The sequence below is a fragment of the Chelonia mydas genome, chromosome 1, assembly GCF_015237465.2.
Source record: "Chelonia mydas isolate rCheMyd1 chromosome 1, rCheMyd1.pri.v2, whole genome shotgun sequence".
Lineage (NCBI taxonomy): Eukaryota > Metazoa > Chordata > Testudines > Cheloniidae > Chelonia > Chelonia mydas.
Genome location: NC_057849.1, coordinates 3,658,259 through 3,677,090, shown reverse-complemented (window position 1 = coordinate 3,677,090; position 18,832 = coordinate 3,658,259). Strand labels below are relative to the sequence as shown.

Sequence of the window (18,832 nt, the reverse complement as noted above, 5' to 3'; positions counted from 1 at the left end):
TTGATCTTCAGGCTCCCCACTACTTGACACAGTGCTCAGTGATTTCAGCTTGTAGTAGTGCGAGCCTCAGTGCTGGGGCACCCTAAGGCCAAAGTGAATTCAGCTCAGCACCTGTAGCTAGACTCCTAACAGACCCAAAATTAGCTCTGACGTTCCACAGTGGAGAGACAGAGGTGCAATTGATGTTTCAGGCCCTCACCACCAGCTACTAATACCTGCCTCCAACCTCTCCCAATTCACAGAGTTTTGGAACCCATGTCCCTTGCCTAGCGAGTGCTACTTAGTTGATGGCGAGTCCCTCCACCATAACAAAAGGCCAAGTACAGTTCCACTGTCCTTGATTCCCATAATCAGGTAATAACAATTTATTCTTCCTGCCCCAATAACAGAGACACTGGGGATCCCACAGCAGCCAAAGTGACCATTTGGGCAGCTATGGCCTCATTCTAGGCAGGGTGGGTGTACCTATGCAAATGAGATTGGCCCCTGAAGTTCTTTTCCACAACTTGCCACACCTCACCACCAGATGTCAGGGTGGAGCTCATCCTGACTCTGCTTACAGTTAAATTTGAGGAACAAATTGTTCTCAATGACCAGTTAAAGCAGTTTTACTAATATTTACCAAATGCACACAGGGGCTGTACCCGGGCAGTATCTGAGCATACTTTACAGGTGGGGAGACTGAGGCACGGGTAGGTGAAGTGACTTGTGCCAGGCCTCATGCGTGGCAAAGGTGGGAGTGCAATCCAGGTTTACTCCTCTTCGCTCTGCAATGGAAACGAACATCCACTTCCCAGCTGGGTGCAAAGCGGTTTGTCTTTCTTAACCATTCTCAAATGCATTTCCTTTGTAAACACTGATCTCACAGGCACGTAACAGCATGGAGACTAGAAACAGTCAGGGCCAAATTCTTTATGGGGGCAAACCATCCTGAGATCCATGGAGTTACACCACGGATTAATGCAGCCCAGTGCACCCTTGTATCCACACCAAGGGCGGTGGTGGTATTCAGATGGAGGGCAGCTGGTCTCTCTGTCATCTTTCATCAGTGGGTAGGATCATAGGAAATCACCTCGTCACCCTCCTGGAGGAACGGGTGAGCTGACCACCCTCTTGCTCTGGGAGAGCGGGACCCAGAAACACCAGCCCAGAAGGGCCCAGTTGGACAGTCTGTATGGCCAGGCCAGAGAGCCCACCCCGTGATTCCTCCATTGCACCCCATCACTTAAAATGTGACTACTGGATTGAATCACCTACCATGCCCTGTGGGGTGGAGTTGCTTCTAAGTGCTAAGCGGCCAGAGCAGTGGGACCAACAGAAGGTGTTTCGGGGTCCTGCTGCTCGTCACTGGAGGAGCAGGCCTGTCTCACGGGGCGCAGAGGGACATGGGAGGTAGCAGGCCTCCCCACTGGAGAGCTGAGAGAGGGGAGGGCCAGCTGGGTGTCTGAGAAGACAGATCCTGCAAGGAGGAGAGCTGCACGTCCCATGGGAAGATGACCGGCAGCTGGCGAGAAGTGGGACACAGGGACATGGGGTGGGTGCTGGGACAGGGGGTGGACGGTGCCCTGCAATCAAGAACAAGAGCCACTGCAGCCGCACTGCTGCCGGGTGGCAGGAGGGGGGCAAGGATGTTTGCCAGGGGATACGCTTTCCCCAGAGGGAGCAGCTGGGCAGGGAAGGAGGATAACACGGGGAGGCCAGGCACGGGCTGGTTCACACTCCATGCTAGCCCGCTGTTTCTCAAATGTGGCCACCGTGGCCTCAAGCGGCCACCGGGGGGTTTCCCTGCAGCCAGGATGGCTTCCTCGGCGGTGATGGGGGCGGGGGGTGGCAAAGCATCGGACCCTCTCCCTCTCTCCCTGTTGCTCCTGGATGCACGGCCCCTGGAGATGGGGGGGCAAAACGCTGCGGGGGCGCGGTGAGTTTTCCACCGGATGGGGGGGCTTCGTGGGGCTCGGACTTCAGCCCTGGGGTGGCTTTGCGGAGGGGACTAAGGGACCCTGGCTGCAGACTAGGGCTCCAGCTACGGGGCCTCAGACGCCAGCCCCTGGCCGCGCAGTGGCAGGCTCCGATCTCTGGCTCTGGACACATGGCGCCGACCCCCCAGTCCCGCTGGCAGCCGCTGGCCCCTGGTGCTGACCCACATCCGTGCACACTGACCCCCAGCCCGAGTCACTGACCCTGGGGGCCGGCCCCAGGTTCCAACCCTGAGCTCCATCAGCTGCCAGCCCTGGGTGCAGATCCGCGGCACTGACCTGGAGCTCCAGAGGGTGCAGGATCTGGATGCTGACTCCTGGCCCTGGCCGTGCGGTAGCAGGCGCAGACCCCACGTGCCATCCCCAAACCCCGCTGGCAGTCAATCCCCGGCCGCACGCCCTGACCCCCAGCCTGGCCGCTGACCCCGGGCACTGCTCCTGGACGTTGACCCTGGGTTCCAGCAGGTGCTGGCCACGGGCGCTGATCCCCAGCCCCGGTCACACGGCAGCAGGCACCAGCCCCAGGCTCCGGCGGGTGCTGGCCCAGGACACTGACTCCGAGCCCCGGCTGTGCGGCAACGGGTGCGGCCCCCAAGCGCCGACCCTCGGCCCCGGTCACAAGGAGCAGGTGCCGACCCCCGGCTGAGTGGCAGTGGGTGCTGATCCCCGGCCCTGGCCGCCGATCCCCGGCCCTGACCACGCAACTCAGGCACCAACTCTGGTCTCCAGTGGGTGTTGGCCCACGGCGCTGACCCCAGCCCCAGGCACCGACCCACATCTCCGGTCATGTGGTGGTAGTGGCGGGGCCCCCCATCCATCGTCCCTGGCCCCCGCTGCCTCACCCCTCCACCCCTCCATCCAGGTCTTAACTTGCCAGGATTTGCTGTGAAAAGTGATATTAACAAACATACAGATATCACTTTTCACAGTAATATTTTTATGACTGAGTCTGCAAAAAAACCCAAAAAACCCTACATAAATTACAATGATCTGGATGTGGATGTGTGCTATTTATTTGTTTTTCCTAGACTTAATGAAATATTTCAGGGGAAAGTGTCAGTGCGGCCAACAGCGAGAGTTGGTGGCCGCACTCGGAGGCCACCAAAACTTTTGTTGTGAGAACCCCTGTGCTAGCCCCAGGGAGCCCCCAGATGCCAGGGGTACAGGGACACTGTGTGCCTGGGTGCTGGACAGGCTGATGGAGGAAAGGATGGGCCAGGATATGGTGATCCTGGGCCGGTTTTCAAGGGAAGTGCCAGCCACCGATGCCTTGTCTGCTTACTGTGATGTCGGCAGTGATGTCACAGTGCCCGGGGCAGGCAGGGTGGAAATTCTGCATGGCAGGCAGCATCAGCCGCAGAAAGACCATGAGGGAACCTGCCAGGTGGTGAGCGAAGGGAGGAGCAGGCCAACATCGGGCTGGTGTGCGCGCTCTGGCTTTGGCTTCCAGCAGTACCACGGGGAGAGCAGGCCAGTTCACCCTTCCCACCGCTCCGCCCCGGAAGCCCGTAACGAGAACGGCAAGAACGACCGCCACTGTACATCGGCCAAAAGGAATTGTCCTCCGTCACGTCCCATCTCCTTCCCCTGGCACCTCCGCTCCCTGAGGAAGGACCAACGTGGAGCTCCTGGATCCCGGTCACCATGTCCGAAAGCCGACGGGCCCCCGGGGCCAACCAGGAAGCCATCACCGCCGCGTCTGGCGGCGTCCTCAAGGTGACGGTGAAGACCCTCAAGCAGAAGGAGCAGTTTGAGGTAGCAGAGAGCAGCACCATCCGGGCGTTTAAGGAGGAGGTCGCCAAGCGCTTCAAGGCTCCCTCAGACCTGCTGGTGCTAATATTTGCTGGGAAGATCCTAAAGGATCAGGACACACTGAGCCAGCATGGGGTCCGTAGTGGATTCAGCATCCACCTTGTCATCCGGTCCCAAAAGAGGCCCCAGGACCACCCGGCTGAGCCGACGAACACTGCCACCCCACCCATGCCGTCCGCGAATAGCAGCGCTTCTAACCTGCTTGCCTGGGGGCGGGGCCCGGCTCTGCAGCGCCTGGGCCTGAGCTACTCCAACGTGTCTGAGCTGCAGGGGCGCTTAGAAGAGCTGGTGGCCTCCAGCCAGGAGTTAGTGGCCCAGATCATGGAAAACCTCTTGTTTGAGATCATCAGTTCGGACCTGGATCTGAACACCATCAACAGCAACCCATTCCTCTTGGGCTTCCTCATCGGGGTGACAGGCATGAGCGTGCTCGGTCTGGACCCAACCGAAGTGACAGATTTAACGAGCGAGGCCTCAGAGGCCAATGGCTCCATCCAGGACTTGATGAGCGAGGTGGCACAGAATCCCTTGGTGCAGAACATCCTCACCAACACGGACCTGGTCCAGGAGATCCTCCTCTCCAACCCGCAGATGCAGCAGCTGGCAGAGCAAAACCCTGAGATTAATCACATTCTCCGCAACCCAGATTTCATCCGGGAAATGATTGAGGTCTCCAGCAGCCCGGCAATGCTGCAAGAAATTATCAGGAACCACGACCGAGCCTTGAGCAACCTGGAGAGCATCCCGGGTGGATACAGTGCCCTGCAGCAGCTGTACAGCGAGATAGAGGAACCGATGATGAACGCCGTGCAAGCTCAGTTTGGGAGCAACCCGTCTGCATCATTGGAGAATAACCCACCCTTGGGTGGGGCCAGTCCGCCAGCCCGCATGGAAAACAGAGACCCTTTACCAAACCCTTGGGCCACTCGGACGAATAGGGCTGGTGATATTGGGAATAACCATGACAGCAATCGTACCAGCCATAGCACAGGGCACAGCTTTATTGTACTAAATTTTGGGCCTGGAGCAGGCCCTGGGTTTGCCAACACAGGAGGAATTCAGAGTATGGTTCAGCAGCTAACAGGAAACCCAGAGTTCATGCAGAACATGGAGTGCGTGTTGTCCAATCCCAATGGCCCAGCACAGATGCTGCTGAATAATACCCACCTCTCCAGTGATGGGCGTTCTCAGCCTCAAGGCGAAAGGACACACCAGGTCCCCCTGGAGCTGGAGAGCGCTGAAATCGCCCCCTTACTGACCAGCCCTAGAGCCATGCAGGCTTTGTTACAGATCCAACTGGGCTTGCAGACGCTCTCAGCTGAGGTCCCAGATTTTATCCTAGGGCTGGGGGACCGGGACGTGGAACTGGAGCTGGAAAGCATGGAAGGGTCCGTGCCCAGCAGCGAGTCCGAGGAGGACGTCAGTCTAGCGTCAGAAAAGGATGACCCTGAAAGCGAAGAGTGCGTGGATCAGCAGACGCCAGATGTCAGATTTGAGCGACAAATGGAGCAGCTCGGAACAATGGGCTTCCAGGACCGGGAAGCGAATTTACAGGCTCTGATCGACACAGAAGGGGAAATCAATGCAGCCATTGAGATGCTAACAAAGTCCCAGCCATCAAGCAAGATATTGTAACGTGTTCATTTTGCCTGTTGTAATCCTGTCTTGTTACATACTAAAAACAGCTTGGTGCATATGAAGGTTGTGTGCAGTGGCTTGCTTCCCAAGTGCTCCCTGCCCGTGTTTCATGCCGGACCTGCCTTTTGTGCTCGGTGCGCACGTCACACATAATAAGAGTCCGTCCCTGCCCCAAAGAGCTTACGCTAGAGAGAGGACAGGCACAGGGTGGGGGAAAGGAAATGTTTTTATTTCCATGTTACAGAGGTAAACTGAGGGTGGGGGGTCCCAGAGCACGGGTCCCAGCCCAAGCCTCAATGTCTACACAGCAGTTTGTAGCCCTGCAGTCCAAGCCTGAGCCAGCGAAAACCTGCCTGGCCCCCACAGGGTGAGAGTTGGGTTCCTGCTGTCACCCCTCCCCTCCTGTCTCCTTTTAATTCACCACCTTAGTTCTTCTCTCTCCTCTCTCTCTCTCTCTCTCTCTCCTTGCCTTCTTGGAACAGGGCTGGTTCTGCAGTGCCCTGCCTCAGTTTCCCCTTCTCAGGCTCCTGGAGGTAATCCCCAAAGGCTGTCTGGCCCAGTAGCAGTCTTTGGGCCTGGGTTCATTAAGGAGACAGTTTAAAACAATCCTCAAAGTGAAGGCCCCAAATCAGCCACACCCAGCCCTTCCTAGCTGCAGCCTTTCCACGGGTCTCCGCCTCCCTTGTCTAGTGCTCTGGCTGCAACCCCCCACTGCAGCTCCCAGAGCTTCGCAGGGTCTCTGCACTTGCCTAGATGCTCTCTGCAGCTGTCTCTGAGTCTCTCCTGGCCCTCCCACAACCTCCTTCAGCTCTCTGGGTCTGGCTACCAGGCCCAAACCTTCCCCCCCCGCACCCCCCGCCCCGGTCCAGGGTCTGCCGCACGCTACATGGCCACCCCCAGCTTCCTCCCTCTCTGTCCTGCTCCTCTTTGGCTCAGTTACCGAGCCCAGCTGCCTCCATCCGGACCCATGGAGATGCCGTTAATGAAGTACCGGTGTGGGTTGAATCAGAAATAGAGCCAGTGTCTGGCTTAGCCAGCCCCTCCTGCAAGGGTTGCAACATGGCTGAGAGCCTGTGGCCAGAGAGGCAGCTGAAAGCAGCGCCCCAAACCACCCTGCGCTGGCCCCAGGTTGCCAGGTCTCGGGGCGGGCGGTCAGACCGCGGGCTGGGTCTGTGTTTCTCCAGCAGTAGAGTCAGCATCAGAGACAGAAGCTGCATTTTCTCTCTTTGCTGGTCTTTCCTCTCCCCTCTTGTCCGTGTTGGTCTTGGAAACGGGATCAGAGGTTAACAGCAGCAGCCAGGACAGCTCCAGCCCCTGTGAACTCACTTTTTTTCTGACCCGGCCCCCAAAGAACAGGGGTTCTCAAAAGCTGCCACCAGGGCCTTTCCTGGTGGCCACAGTCCCCTGGGCTGTTATTAGGCGGGGCGGGGGGGAAGTAGCAGCCCCTCCCTGTTGCTCCTGGATGCACTGCCTTGGTTGCTGGGGCCATCAGCAGTCCTTGGGCCCTGCTCCCCCTGTGGAGACACCCGGGGCACAATGCTGGGGGGACAGGCAGCCGGTGAGTTCCCCACCTTCCCAGGGCCAGTGGGGGTCAGGCTTTGGGCTTCAGCTTTGGGGTGGCAGGGCAGAAGGGCGGCAGGCCCTGGCCACAGGGCTTCGGGCTCCAGCCCCCCCACCCAGTGCCTCCCCCACCCATCCCCATTGCCCCTGGCCCTCCGCTGCCTTCCCTGACCCCCCATCCGGGGCTTAATTTGCCCCCAAGCTTGGCAGGGCTGAGTAAGTCTGCTGTGAAAAGCGATACTCCCATGCTTGTTAATATCACTTTTCACAACAGACTTGCTAGCAAGCCATAAATAAATGACGATGATTTGGCCCTGTCTCTGTGCATATTTATTTGTTTATTTGTCCTCAAGCTCATCAAGGATTTTAGGGAAAAGTGTGAGAGCGGCCACCAGCAAGAGTTGGTGGCCGCACTCTGAGGCCACCAACTCTTTGTGTCATGAGAACCCCTGAAGAGACTGTCAAACCGGGGCTTGTCTCCTTCTCAAACCTCTCCACGGGGAAAGGGAATAAGGGGTAGCGTTAAAACGAAAGCCTCACTTAATACTTTACATTGCAAAGGCTTTCATGCTTTCCCCCTCTTTTTTGGTCTCTGATAAAAGTAGACAGATTCGTAATGACAGGTGTCAGAGTAGCAGCTGTGTTAGTCTGTATTCGCAAAAAGAAAAGGAGGACTTGTGGCACCTTAGAGACTAACAAATTTATTTGAGCATAAGCTTTCGTGAGCTACAGCTTATGCTCAGATAAATTGGTTAGTCTCTCAGGTGCCACAAGTCCTCCTTTTCTAGATTCGTAATGGTGGTTGTTACCCTGGGAGCCACCAGTGATAATCTGGAACAAAATCCTGGGCCACATTGAACTGTTTAATGCTGCAACATGGAGCAAGGGGTTCATCTACCCCTTAGCCCTGGGTGGGCCGATTTTCAGCCCCTCAGTGCTCATCGAAAACTCTGGATGAAATGTTCATTGGACTCCAGCGGCGCCTTGGGGGGGCAGATTTGACATGTAATGGAGACTTGCTCATCTGCACATGTTTAAACCGAATCGCCAGACGTGAGGGGAAGAAACAGGGAACAGACTGGGAGGGATTCTGGGAAGAAGGATGGCCACTTGCCTCTGATCCAAAGTCAGCTGAAGTCAATTTCAGTGGGCTTGGAATCAAAGTCTGCCACAGGCCTCCTGGAACAGTCACTGAGCTACACCTTCCCCGTCTGTACAATGGGCCCCGTGATAACACCCTCCCTTCCTGGACAATTCTGAAGTACCACTCCAAGCTTCTTATGTATATGGTGCTACATAGTTTACAAAAGCTCTTCTTCCCCGGGGAGATCTGCAGAAGAAAGAGCTCACATGGTTCTTATCCACCCCATGAAAAGGAACGGAGTTTGGGTCTACGTCCTGCCCTACCGATCTGAACATTCCTTGCATTTGGCTAACCTTCCTTTATGATTTTCAGAGCAAGCCCTTTCACCTTTGCATTGCGTTCCCGGCGTTGAACTGTTCTCTCTTTGCACACGTCTAGGGTGGGGCGGGGACTTCCCCAGCACATACTGTTATCTCTTTATAACACCCACTTCAGACCGGTGCCTTCATCCTGACCGGTGTAGTGGTTATTGCACAGAGGGGGCGTGGGGCAGAATGCAGCAGAGCATGGCCAAGAGTTGCAACAATAGGTGCCTAAAGTCAGGACCCTACCTAAGAAGCCTGCTTCTCAAAACCGCGGAGTCCCCCAGCAGTCCCCAGGGGTCTGAGTGAGAACAGCTGGGGGCTCGGCCGGAGCTGGACTTTACGTTTGACGATCTTGGCCTTGTGCCAAGCAGCCTTGTGCTGCGGCGTGCAGCGATTCCAGACACATGCACAAGTCAGGTGAACTCCTGCTCCGGTTAATATTTAACCCTCGGATGAGCGATCCAGGCACCCAGGGCACTGCAGGCTGCAGTGCTGGGAAAGCTTCTGGACGGGGAGGAGAGGGCGAAGTCAGAGGCGCTACCGGGAGCTACAGCAGTGGAAGGGCTGTGCCACGCTGAGCAGCTGTGACCCATGCTCCCCGTTTTCTGTCCCATGAATCAGGCCAATCCAGATTACATTTTGATCCAAAGGCATTGGCTGTCCCCTGCTCTGGGGCTTGTGCAAATTGAAAACAAACACAAAAAACCCACCAGGTCTATCAGAATCTCAGCGGGATAAGCCAAAGGGCCTGCAGCAAAGGCAATTACAGACCACAGCATTTTGCGAGCCAAATAACCGCCAAACCAACAGCCCCCCCCCCCCAACCAAACAAAAAACGCTGGCTCCAGATGCTGCGGAGGAGGGAGGGATAAGAGCACTGGAGGAATGGGCCAACCTGCCCTTCACGGAGATATAATCCGGGTCTCCAGTCGACTTAAATTCTGAAGCACAAGGTTGAATTTCCCTGCCAACTTTTGAGTTGTCATTAGCTATGTGACGAAGTGGGGTTTTGGCCTTTGTTATGTTGCATGTGAGTCTGACTGTCCTGTACTAATACTGGGTGTGCCTCAGTTTCCCTGTGGACTGCACCGATGCCTAGGTGGTGGGAATTGGGTGTGTGACTTTTGCTGAGGCTCTCAGGAGCAGGTGAGGCTGCCCAGCTGCGTGCACGTAAGTAAGTGATGGCCGGTGCCCTTCATAATCTGAGACCCAAGAGGGGGATGCAACCAGGTGACGCTTTGCCCAGGAAGCAGGACAAGCCCAGGGGAGGAGCCACAGCCCTGTTGGAGGCCAGGCAGTGGGGGCCAGGCAGTCTGCTGTGGGGGACTTGGAGACGGGGGAGACCAGGGCGTCGGGCCCGGGATTCCCCCAAGATGGGGTTGGCTGAAAGTCACTGATTTCTGTGCTGATAAGCTCTGTTCTGTGCTGTGTACCTGTCGACTAATAAACCATCCGTTTTACAAGGCTGGCTGAGAGTCACGGCTGACAGCAGAGTGGGGGTGCAGGGCCCAGGCAGACTCGCTGCAGGAAGCACCTGGTAAACGGGGGTTGCCGACTGCTCTGAGATCAGACCGAGGAAGGCCGAAGCCACGCAGGCTTCTTGCCCTGGCAACAGCGGGCAGGCTACCCCAGAGTCCCGACTGGCTTCATTTGGAGCAGTTCCAGCGCATTGGCCCGTTGACTCCGTGGCAAGCTATGATCCCTCCGGACCCTTTTCAATTTCACTCAGTGGCACGTTGTTCTTGTGTTAGGAGACAGGGACCAGAGACGCTCCCACCCTCCTGTCTCCAAGCCATTCATTATGGTCTAGACTTTTATTTCATCATTTGTGCCGTGCTCTGAACGGCACATTTCACCCACCCACTCATCCAGTACGTCCCCTGCCAGCTACTGGCCCAAGAATAACTCTGATTAACCAGCTGTCTTACCCTGGAGCCATAAGGGCCTCTAAACACGGGGGGTGACCCACCAGGGAGGGGGGGTTAGGAGTCCCAGTCTGTGCCCACTCCACAAAGGACAGGAGTCTGCTACAGACCCAGCCTGAGAGCCTGGGTCTTTAGCTCTCTGGGCGTCCAGTGCCGGTGGGTAGTGGCTCACCTGCAGAGACGGCAGAACAGAGCCAAGGGCCCAGCACTTGGGGCTTGTCTGCACAGGGTTGTTTTTTTGTGGGATATAGTTTTGCACATAACCTTTTGTGGAACCACTCATCTGAAAAGACTGGGTCCACACGGCCGGCTCAACCTACTTGCCTCTGAATCAGCGCGAACCTTTCTCTGCACGAACGACACCCCCGTCACAGGCCTCAAAAGAGGAGCCAGTTCATTTGAAAGAAGAATTGCAACGTGTTGGAAGAAGTAATTTTCATGCCAAAGAATCTCTGTGCAAAACACAGGCACGTGTGGACACGCACACACGCACATGCCCAGAGCCATGTAGACAAGTCCTGAGCATTAGCTGCTGTGCCCAGGAGCGGGGCTTTGTGGAGAGGGAACAGAGTGAGGCCCCAGAAAGCCTGCGCTCGCTTCCTCGCTCTGCCACAGGTTTACTCTGGGGCCTTGGGCAAGTCACTGAAGCAGAAATTTTCTACCTTGGACACTAATTTTGGGTGCCCGGACTGAGACACCTTAAGGTCCCTCCTGTAGGACACTTTTGGACAGAGGGGCTTTAATTTCTCTGTCCCTCAGATCTCCGTCTGTTACATGGAGACGCTAACCTTCCCTGCCTCACAAGGTGGGGGGTATGGGGACATAGTCACAGACACGTAGGAGGCATCCAGGTATTTGGGTACCTACCTGCATCTTTAGGCACCAAATACCTTTAAAAATCTGGCCTTCAGATACCACAGTAATGGGGAACTAAGGGGAGAGGCTAGTTAGCTAGGATCGGAAGTTAGGACAGACAGGTAGGTAGGATGGATAACAGGAGCATATCCGTCCTGATATCAAAAATGTTGAGAAACAGTGATCGAGAGAGCTGAAACCATCCTGCAAGAGCCAATCCAAACTTACCATCCCCAGGATGCCGAGAGGAAAGGAGTATGGAGAATGTATGACTCACCCAAGAGACAGTCACCAGCCAAACTGGGAAAGGAGACCGGGCCTCCTAACTCCAGTCTAGTGCCCCATCGTCTGGACTGCACAGCCTCCTTCGGTGACTATCAACACCTTAAATGATGATGATGATTCATTATTTGTATTATCGTAACGCCTAAGAGCCCATTTTGCTGGGCGTTGTACAAACACAGACCAGAACCACAGTCCCTGCCCCCAGGATAAGAGATGGCTACAGCCCGATGAGGAAACACGATGGTGAGGCACGAAGGCAGGGGTCTCAGCACAGCACCAGTCTAAGCACTGGCCAGTTTTTCGTAGGTCTCACAGCAAAGGGGAGCTTTGAGGTGGGATTTGAAGGAGGGCCAGGAAGTGGGTTTGTGGATGTTGAGGGGGGAGTCCCCCCTTGTGTCAGGGGCAGCACCCAGAATCAAAGCGGAGGGTGGGGGGGGGGGCATGGCACTGCCCAGATCCTATTGCAAGACACTACCAACACTGGGTTAATCGCGCGGAAGGCTTGGGAGCTCGTGCCCAGCTGAAGAGAACAGGTGGTTTTGGGCCATGACCCTTCCCAGGAGATCCAGTAGTTAGGGACCTAAAAAGACCCTCTGATAATCAACCATGAAGACAACCAGTGGAGGGAGAGACCAGCTCCTCCATGTGTTCCTCTGCCCACCACGTTCCCTCCCCTTGTGTGGCTGGAGCTTAGGCCATCAGTAAACAAATGACAGCACATCTCTTACTGCTGGAGGCTAATATTTTAATAGGAAATTAATTTTTGAGAGCTATAGGCCAGACAGACCAATGCTCATGGATTAATGATCGCTGATAGTCACAGTGCACCCTAAGCTTGCTTTGAACTCAGAGGCATTGATTCCCCACTGCTTGAAGAAAACTACAGCTCAAGACGCATGGTGATCAGCTTTAGTTTATAGCAAGAGAGGGTAACAAGAGTCCAAAGGATAGATCCCCAAGCAGCTTAGTCTTCAGAGCCATCAGCAAAACCAGAATGGCTAACATGGCCAGGATGGCTGGGAGCCCAGTAGTTTGTCAATCGCAGTGTTGACGTCTCCTCCAGCTGCTCTCAGAGCTTGTACGTTGGCTTCGTGGTTTAGGAAACCCATTACGTAGAGCTGCTCCAGCTGCTGCTGGAACTGGGTTTCTGGAGTTTGGGGAAGTGGGGGACTTGCTTGACCAAGACCCTGCGTGATTTGCTCAATGTTACAGAGCTGGCACCCCGACTCGGCTGATCCTGGTGCTGGGCTTGCATTCTCACATGGCTCAGAACCAGTTCCAGTTACTTCTCCACCATCGGCAGGGCTTCCCGCTGCCCCTGAGCCAGGAGCTCTGCCTTGGGCAAACCTTAGCACTTCCATCCCCAGGGTATGGAAACCCTGCTGAATCTGGGACAGAGCCTTGGTAGCTCTCGGGTTTGCCATCACTAACAGCATGTCTGGGCTGTGCAGCAGCTGGAGGAGAGCTTGGAGCTGCCGCGCTACTTCTTGTTGGGGATGCATGATTCCAGCGAACCGGGGGTTACTCAGCATGAAGTGCACAATGAGACTGGGGTTCTGGCTCAAGGTCTGCATTATATTCCTCATGTAGGGGACAGATAGCATGCTCTGGAAAGGCAGGGCATTCCTGGTTATCGCTTGCAAGGCGTTCTGCACTTCCGGCGGGTTACACATCCCAGCTGCGACTCCAGGTCCTCCAGGCGGCACCCAGGGGCTCTGCCCCATGCTGCAGTTTGGGCTGTTGCTGACATGAATACTCCCAACCTCAGTGCCACTGTTGCGATGAGGGGTGGAACTCTGGGGACCAAACTGAGAGGCCCACGGATTCGGCAAAGGGTCTCTGTTTTCTGTGTGGGATGGTTGGCTGACCCCCGCTGGGGATGGCTTTTTCTGGGACGGGTTATTTGCACACTGCGCCTGTGGTCCATTCAGCGTTGGTTTTGGAGTATCAGCAAGCATTTGCCATGAGACTTTGTCTCCACCCAGCAGCAGAGTCTGGCTCCTGTTTCTCAATATTTCCCGCATCATCGCTGCGTTCCTAACGAACTCGATCGTTTCTCGCATGAGGGCTGGGTTGGTCCAGATGTGGCTGACCCCTGGATTTTGCTGCACAAACTGATGGAACAGGGGGTGTTCCCTTAAGAACTGTGTTATCAGGTCGGTGTTTGACAGCACCCTCTGGACCAAGGGATTTTCCAGAATCTGTAGGATCATTTCGGGGTTGACCACCAGAAGCTGCTGGAGCTCATTTAGGAAACCTAAAAGGCTGGGTGCATTCCCACCGAGCATGCTCCGATCTGCCAGACCAGCTGAGCCAGGGGGGCCTCTGCCCAGGGACGCGCTGTTGGCTGGTGCTGGAAGGGTGGCTGGCTGGTCGTCTGCTCTCGTTTGCGGCCTGATGACGAGGTGGATGGTGAATCCATCATGGATCCCAGCCTGGCTGAGAGTATCTTGGTCATTCACAATTTTCCCAGCAAAGATCAAGAAGAGCAGGTTGGTGGGAGCATGGAAGCGCTTGGCGATTTCGCCCCGAAAGTCGGCGATGGTGCTGTTCTCCCACACTGCAAACTCCTCCCTTTCCTTGAAGGTCTTCACGGTCACTTTGATGATCTGGAACGCTGCAGGGTTGCCGCCAGGGCCCTGTCCCTTTCCAGCCATGGTTAACCCGATGCTGGTCCCTTCCGGGAGATCAGAGAGACCAGAGACTCAGAGGGGCTGGGAATGTCTAGAGACCAGATCCAGAGCACTCATGCCAGCTGGTGCACCGCCCCATGCTGCCCCTCTGCTCACAGCTTCCTAACCTCCTGGCTCTGCCCGGGTGGATTGTGACATCCCTGCTGATGTCACTGTAAGCAAGAAACCACATGGACACCTGCCTTATTCCCCATGCAGTAAGTAGTCCGCAGGTGGGGTGCAAGGGCCAACACCAATGTCGCTACCATGAACAGGTAATGTGAGCTGGGAAGCAAATGCCCCTGGTGCTGTTAAGGAGAAGGTAAATCTTGGGGCAGGAAGCATCAAGCTGCAGCAAAGGGGATCCACCTTCCTGATAATGTCATGGTCTCCTCTCAGACTGACAACACCCCTCCAGGGCAGCGACCCCAATTATTAGGAAGAAACAGGCAATAGCAATGGGGGATTTCATTATTAGAAATATAGATAGTTGGGTTTGCGATGGCTGGGAGAACCACACGGTGAATTGCCCGCTGGGTGCAAAGGTAGTGGATCTCATGAGACATCTAGATAACCTTACTGAGGACGAGCCGGTGGTCATGGTATATGTAGGTACAACGACATAGGGATAGGTAGGAGAGAGGTCCTGGAGGCCAAATGTAGGCTGCTAGGTAAGAGACTGAAGCCCTGGACCGCCATGGCAGCATTCTCGGAAATGCTCCCAGTTCCACGTGCAGGGCCAGTCAGACAGGCAGAGCTGCAGGTCTCCATGTGTGGATGAGATGGTGGTGCAGGGAGGAGGGATTTAGGGTTATTAGGAACTGGGGAACCTTTTGGAGGGAGAGTGGTCTATACAGGAGGGATGAGTTCCACTTAAACCAAAATGGAACCAGATTGCTGGCATGCAAAATTCAAAAGGTTGTGTGATCGCTGTCTATAAATACATCAGAGGGACAAATACCAGGGAGGGAGAGGAGTTATTTAAGGTAAGTGCCAATGTGGACACAAGAACAAATGGGTAGAAACTGGCCATCAACAAGTTTAGGCTTGAAATTAGAGGAAGGTTTGTAACCATCAAAGGAGTTGATGGTGAGAGCTACAGCCATTTACCCTTCCCTCTACCTCCCAGGGGGGCCTGTCTTCAGGGCAAAGCCCCTCTGGAAGGCTGAGGAGTTTGGTGCCCCTTATGGGACACGCCCTGGAGGCAATGCAGCACTGCCGGGTTATAACGTCCCTCTTGCTGCATTTCAGTCACCGAGGAGCCTGTGAAAAAAAAAATGAAGCTGACCAACGTGTTCCCCTCCCCGCCCCGCGCGGCTGCTGCTGGAATCCGTAAATCCCTGTTATTGGGCCAAAGCCAAAGAGCCAGAGGGAAGAGTCAATCCAACCTAAAGCACCCAATCCTGCCCGGTACCGCGTGTGGGAAAAGTGAGCCGTGCGCCTGGCTGTCCAATGGCAGAGCCTGAGGATTCGCCCACTTGCAGGCCTTTACCGTCCATGAACAGCAGCTGTGTCATTCGCTCCTGCTCACGGTCAGACCTGGCAGCCTTTCTCTGGGCTGTGGACCGACTGCGGCTCTCAGTTGCACCCACTGACCCGCAGCTGAAGGCAACTCTCTGGCTAATTGATCAAATATATCAGCATTTCCATGGGGCCTCTCATCCACCGCGACACGTCTCCCTGCAGGCCGGATCCTCCTGTTTCCCTGTACTGCCCCGGGAGCAGTTGGTGAGCTGAAATTAGCCAGGCAGCTCCCAATGACCCATGCTGACGTTGCTATTTAAAATGCTAATAACTTTTCAGACAAGAGCCTGGGCTGGGCAGTCAATCTCAGCGAGCTGGCTCCAGTGACCCATGAGTTCTCTCTCTGCTGCAAACGGCAAAACGCCGTTGCAAGAATGTTCTGAGCTTATCAGCTATTCGCTTTGGTCTGATTCTGCCGTTCTTGCCCAGGGAAAGCTTCTACTGACAGCAGGTCAATGTGAATCCGAAGGGGGGATGGTCTTGGGTGGTGGGCTGGGTTTTCCTAACCCTGAGATGGCGTATATTAAGTCGAGTAAATAAACGTAAGTTCCTGAGCATGTTTCATGGAGTGCAGACCTGACCTCCTGCATGGCACAGGCCAGAGAACCTCGCCCAGGTGCCTCGCTACTGAGCCCCAAAACTTTAGTTAGACCAAAGCATTTTAGCCAGCAGGCTGAGAACCGGAGGGACCGAGGGGCCCCCAATGCCTGAGGCCCCTGCAGTGGCAGGGGATTGATCAGGTGAGGCCTGCCCAGGTGATCCCAGCAGGTGATCCACATCTCAGGCTGCAGAAGAAGGCAGAAAACCGCCAAGGTCCGTGCCCATCTGACCAGGGGAAAATCCCTTCCCTATCCCAAATCTGGTGACCTTTTGGACCCTGAGCACGTGAGCCAGACCCACCGGCCAGGCCGCTAGAAGGAGGAGTCTCTGATGAAGCATGTACCTCGCCCAATTTGTGCGCCATCAGAAGGGGAGGAGTCCCTTGCCCTGAGCAGGTGAAACGTCCCCTTTGCATTAAAAACCCGGGCGGGGGGATATTTATCTCTCATTATCCTCACGCCCACAGCGGGTCACAATCCATTTCTTCCTTTACCATTTGCAGCCTGCCAGCGCACGGGGAGGCAGAGCCCCCAGCCCTGCTGCTAGCACTGAGGATTCAGCAGGGATTAACTCTCCCGTTCCCTTCGGGGCTTGTTAGATGCGGAGCCGGGAGTCAGGGGGACCCCGCTGGATTTAGCCATGCCAGGGATTGCACGGATAGCACACGGCTCACAGGGGAGTGTTGGAATTAGGCCTGGCCTCCCTCCATCCCCTGCCTCTCCACCTCCCACATGCATCCCTGCCACCACCTCCCACGCCTCTGGGGCCCCCTTTCCTGACCTCACACCCATTCCCCTCCGCCCTCCAGATCAGACAGAGCGGGGCAGGGCGAGTGGCCCTTGTGACAAATGGGAGCATTGAGCCAGTCGAATGGAGGAGGAGGGGGTGGAATTGGGCAGCTCAGAGGTGGGATGTCTCATCCACACGGACGCTGACGTGACCGAGGATAAGTGCAGGGCATTGCGAGGAGAGGGAGGGAGCGAGCCGGGAGCTGGAGCTGGAAGGAGGCCGATGGGGAAGAGCTGGGCAGATGGCAGAGGATGGTGACAGGGAGGTTGAGAGGGGTGAAGAGTTGGATGCAGTGATGTTCCTCAGAGGGCTGGGGAAGCAGGTGGGGTTGGTGGCTGGACGGGGAGAGGAGAAACCCAGCTCCCCCTTCTCAGTCTGACCCAGGGTGGGGCGTGTGAGAGACGCAGAGGCCTCCCTAAGAGAGGGCAGCTGCAGAGGCCAGATTTCAGTCTCTGTCCTCAGGCCATCCTTGCCTAACTTTGGGGTTGATTTATTTCATAACCAGATAATAAGCTGAATTTCTGTATGACAACGGCTGCTGGCCCTGAATAGTGACAATCCCTAGCTCTGTATACCACTTTTCGTCAACAGAGCTCAAAGTGTGCTACTAAGGAGGTCAGACTCATATCCCCATTTTTATAGATGGGGAAACCGAGGCACAGGAGGGTGAAGTGACTCATCCAAGGTGACACATAAAGCCTGTGGCAGAGTTGGGACTAGTATCCAGGTCTCCTGAAGCCCAGTCCAGTGCGCTGTCCCCTAGCCCACACTGCAGTCTCTGGGGTAGTGTCCTGATTCACACAATCACGATGCTCCCTCCACCCGCTATGGTCCTTTCATTCTACTCCCACCCCGCATCCGCAGGCGGTGGGGAGTTTCTCTGGCCACTCCAGTCCCAGCTGTCTGTCACTTTGGGGATGAATTTTTCCATGCTGTTCAGCCCAGTGGGAGACTCTGCCCACAGCCCGTCACAGGGTTGCCCTGGCATCATCTCCCTGTGGCTGGGAGAGGTGGAGTCAGGGCTCTGCCCATGGGCAGGGGTATATGGTCTGCAGCCTCTACTGATGGCCTGAGGTTTGGCTGCCTCCAACACCCTGCTGCTGCTTCATCCAGGAAGGTCTTTGGCATCTCGTGGCTTCCCAAAAACCTCATGGGCCATGCCTGGTCCCTCTGTGATGTCACAGCTGGATGTTTCTAGGGGACATAATTAGCTTCCTTCCCTCCTTAAATTATTGACAGGGGATGTACAAAAAAACCCCTTACGAGAATTTACGGGAGCAACAACTGAACTCTAAGCACATGATAAAGAGAATGAGCCGCACCGGGTATGTTTAGGAAGCGTAAAATCTCCATCGCTGGCCGCCAGCCATAGCAAGTCACTGCTGAGCGCTGCTTCTGTAAGAGGGGTACAGGCATTTTTACAGAATGGACATGCTGTAAACCTGTGATTCAGAAATATCTGATTGTTTCATTCCTATAATGTAAAGTATTAAAATGACTAAATCATATGATATATTCATGTCATAGAACAGTCCAAATGAAATGCAAAAAATAAAAATAAAGTCAACCTGGAATGCTTTTACCTTATTTAAACAAAAAAGATTGACATTAAATGAAACAAGCAAGTCAAAATGATTCATTTTGACGCGTCTCCGTTGGGAATGTCATCAAAGCAGAACAAGGAGCAAATGTCTCAAGTTGCAGTGGGGGAGGTTTAGGTTGGATATTAGGGAAAACTTTTTCACAA

At 55.2% G+C, this 18,832-nt stretch overlaps 2 protein-coding genes across 2 annotated transcripts; one reads left to right on the top strand and one right to left on the bottom strand.

Annotated features, from left to right (window-relative positions):
- Window positions 1-3,560: 3,560 nt before the first annotated feature.
- LOC102940485 (ubiquilin-1) lies at window positions 3,561-5,423 on the top strand. The gene has a single exon (XM_043523287.1). It carries the CDS (start codon window positions 3,621-3,623, stop codon window positions 5,421-5,423), a length of 1,803 nt encoding a protein of 600 aa, XP_043379222.1. The 5' UTR covers window positions 3,561-3,620.
- A 6,813-nt stretch (window positions 5,424-12,236) lies between these two features.
- Window positions 12,237-18,481, bottom strand: LOC102940707 (ubiquilin-1). Its single transcript, XM_027833593.2, has 2 exons — window positions 18,408-18,481; window positions 12,237-15,435 (listed from the first exon to the last, which is right to left on the bottom strand). The coding sequence occupies exon 2, from the start codon at window positions 14,155-14,157 to the stop codon at window positions 12,499-12,501; it is 1,659 nt and encodes a 552-aa protein (XP_027689394.2). The 5' UTR covers window positions 14,158-15,435; window positions 18,408-18,481; the 3' UTR covers window positions 12,237-12,498.
- Between the last annotated feature and the right edge of the window lie 351 nt (window positions 18,482-18,832).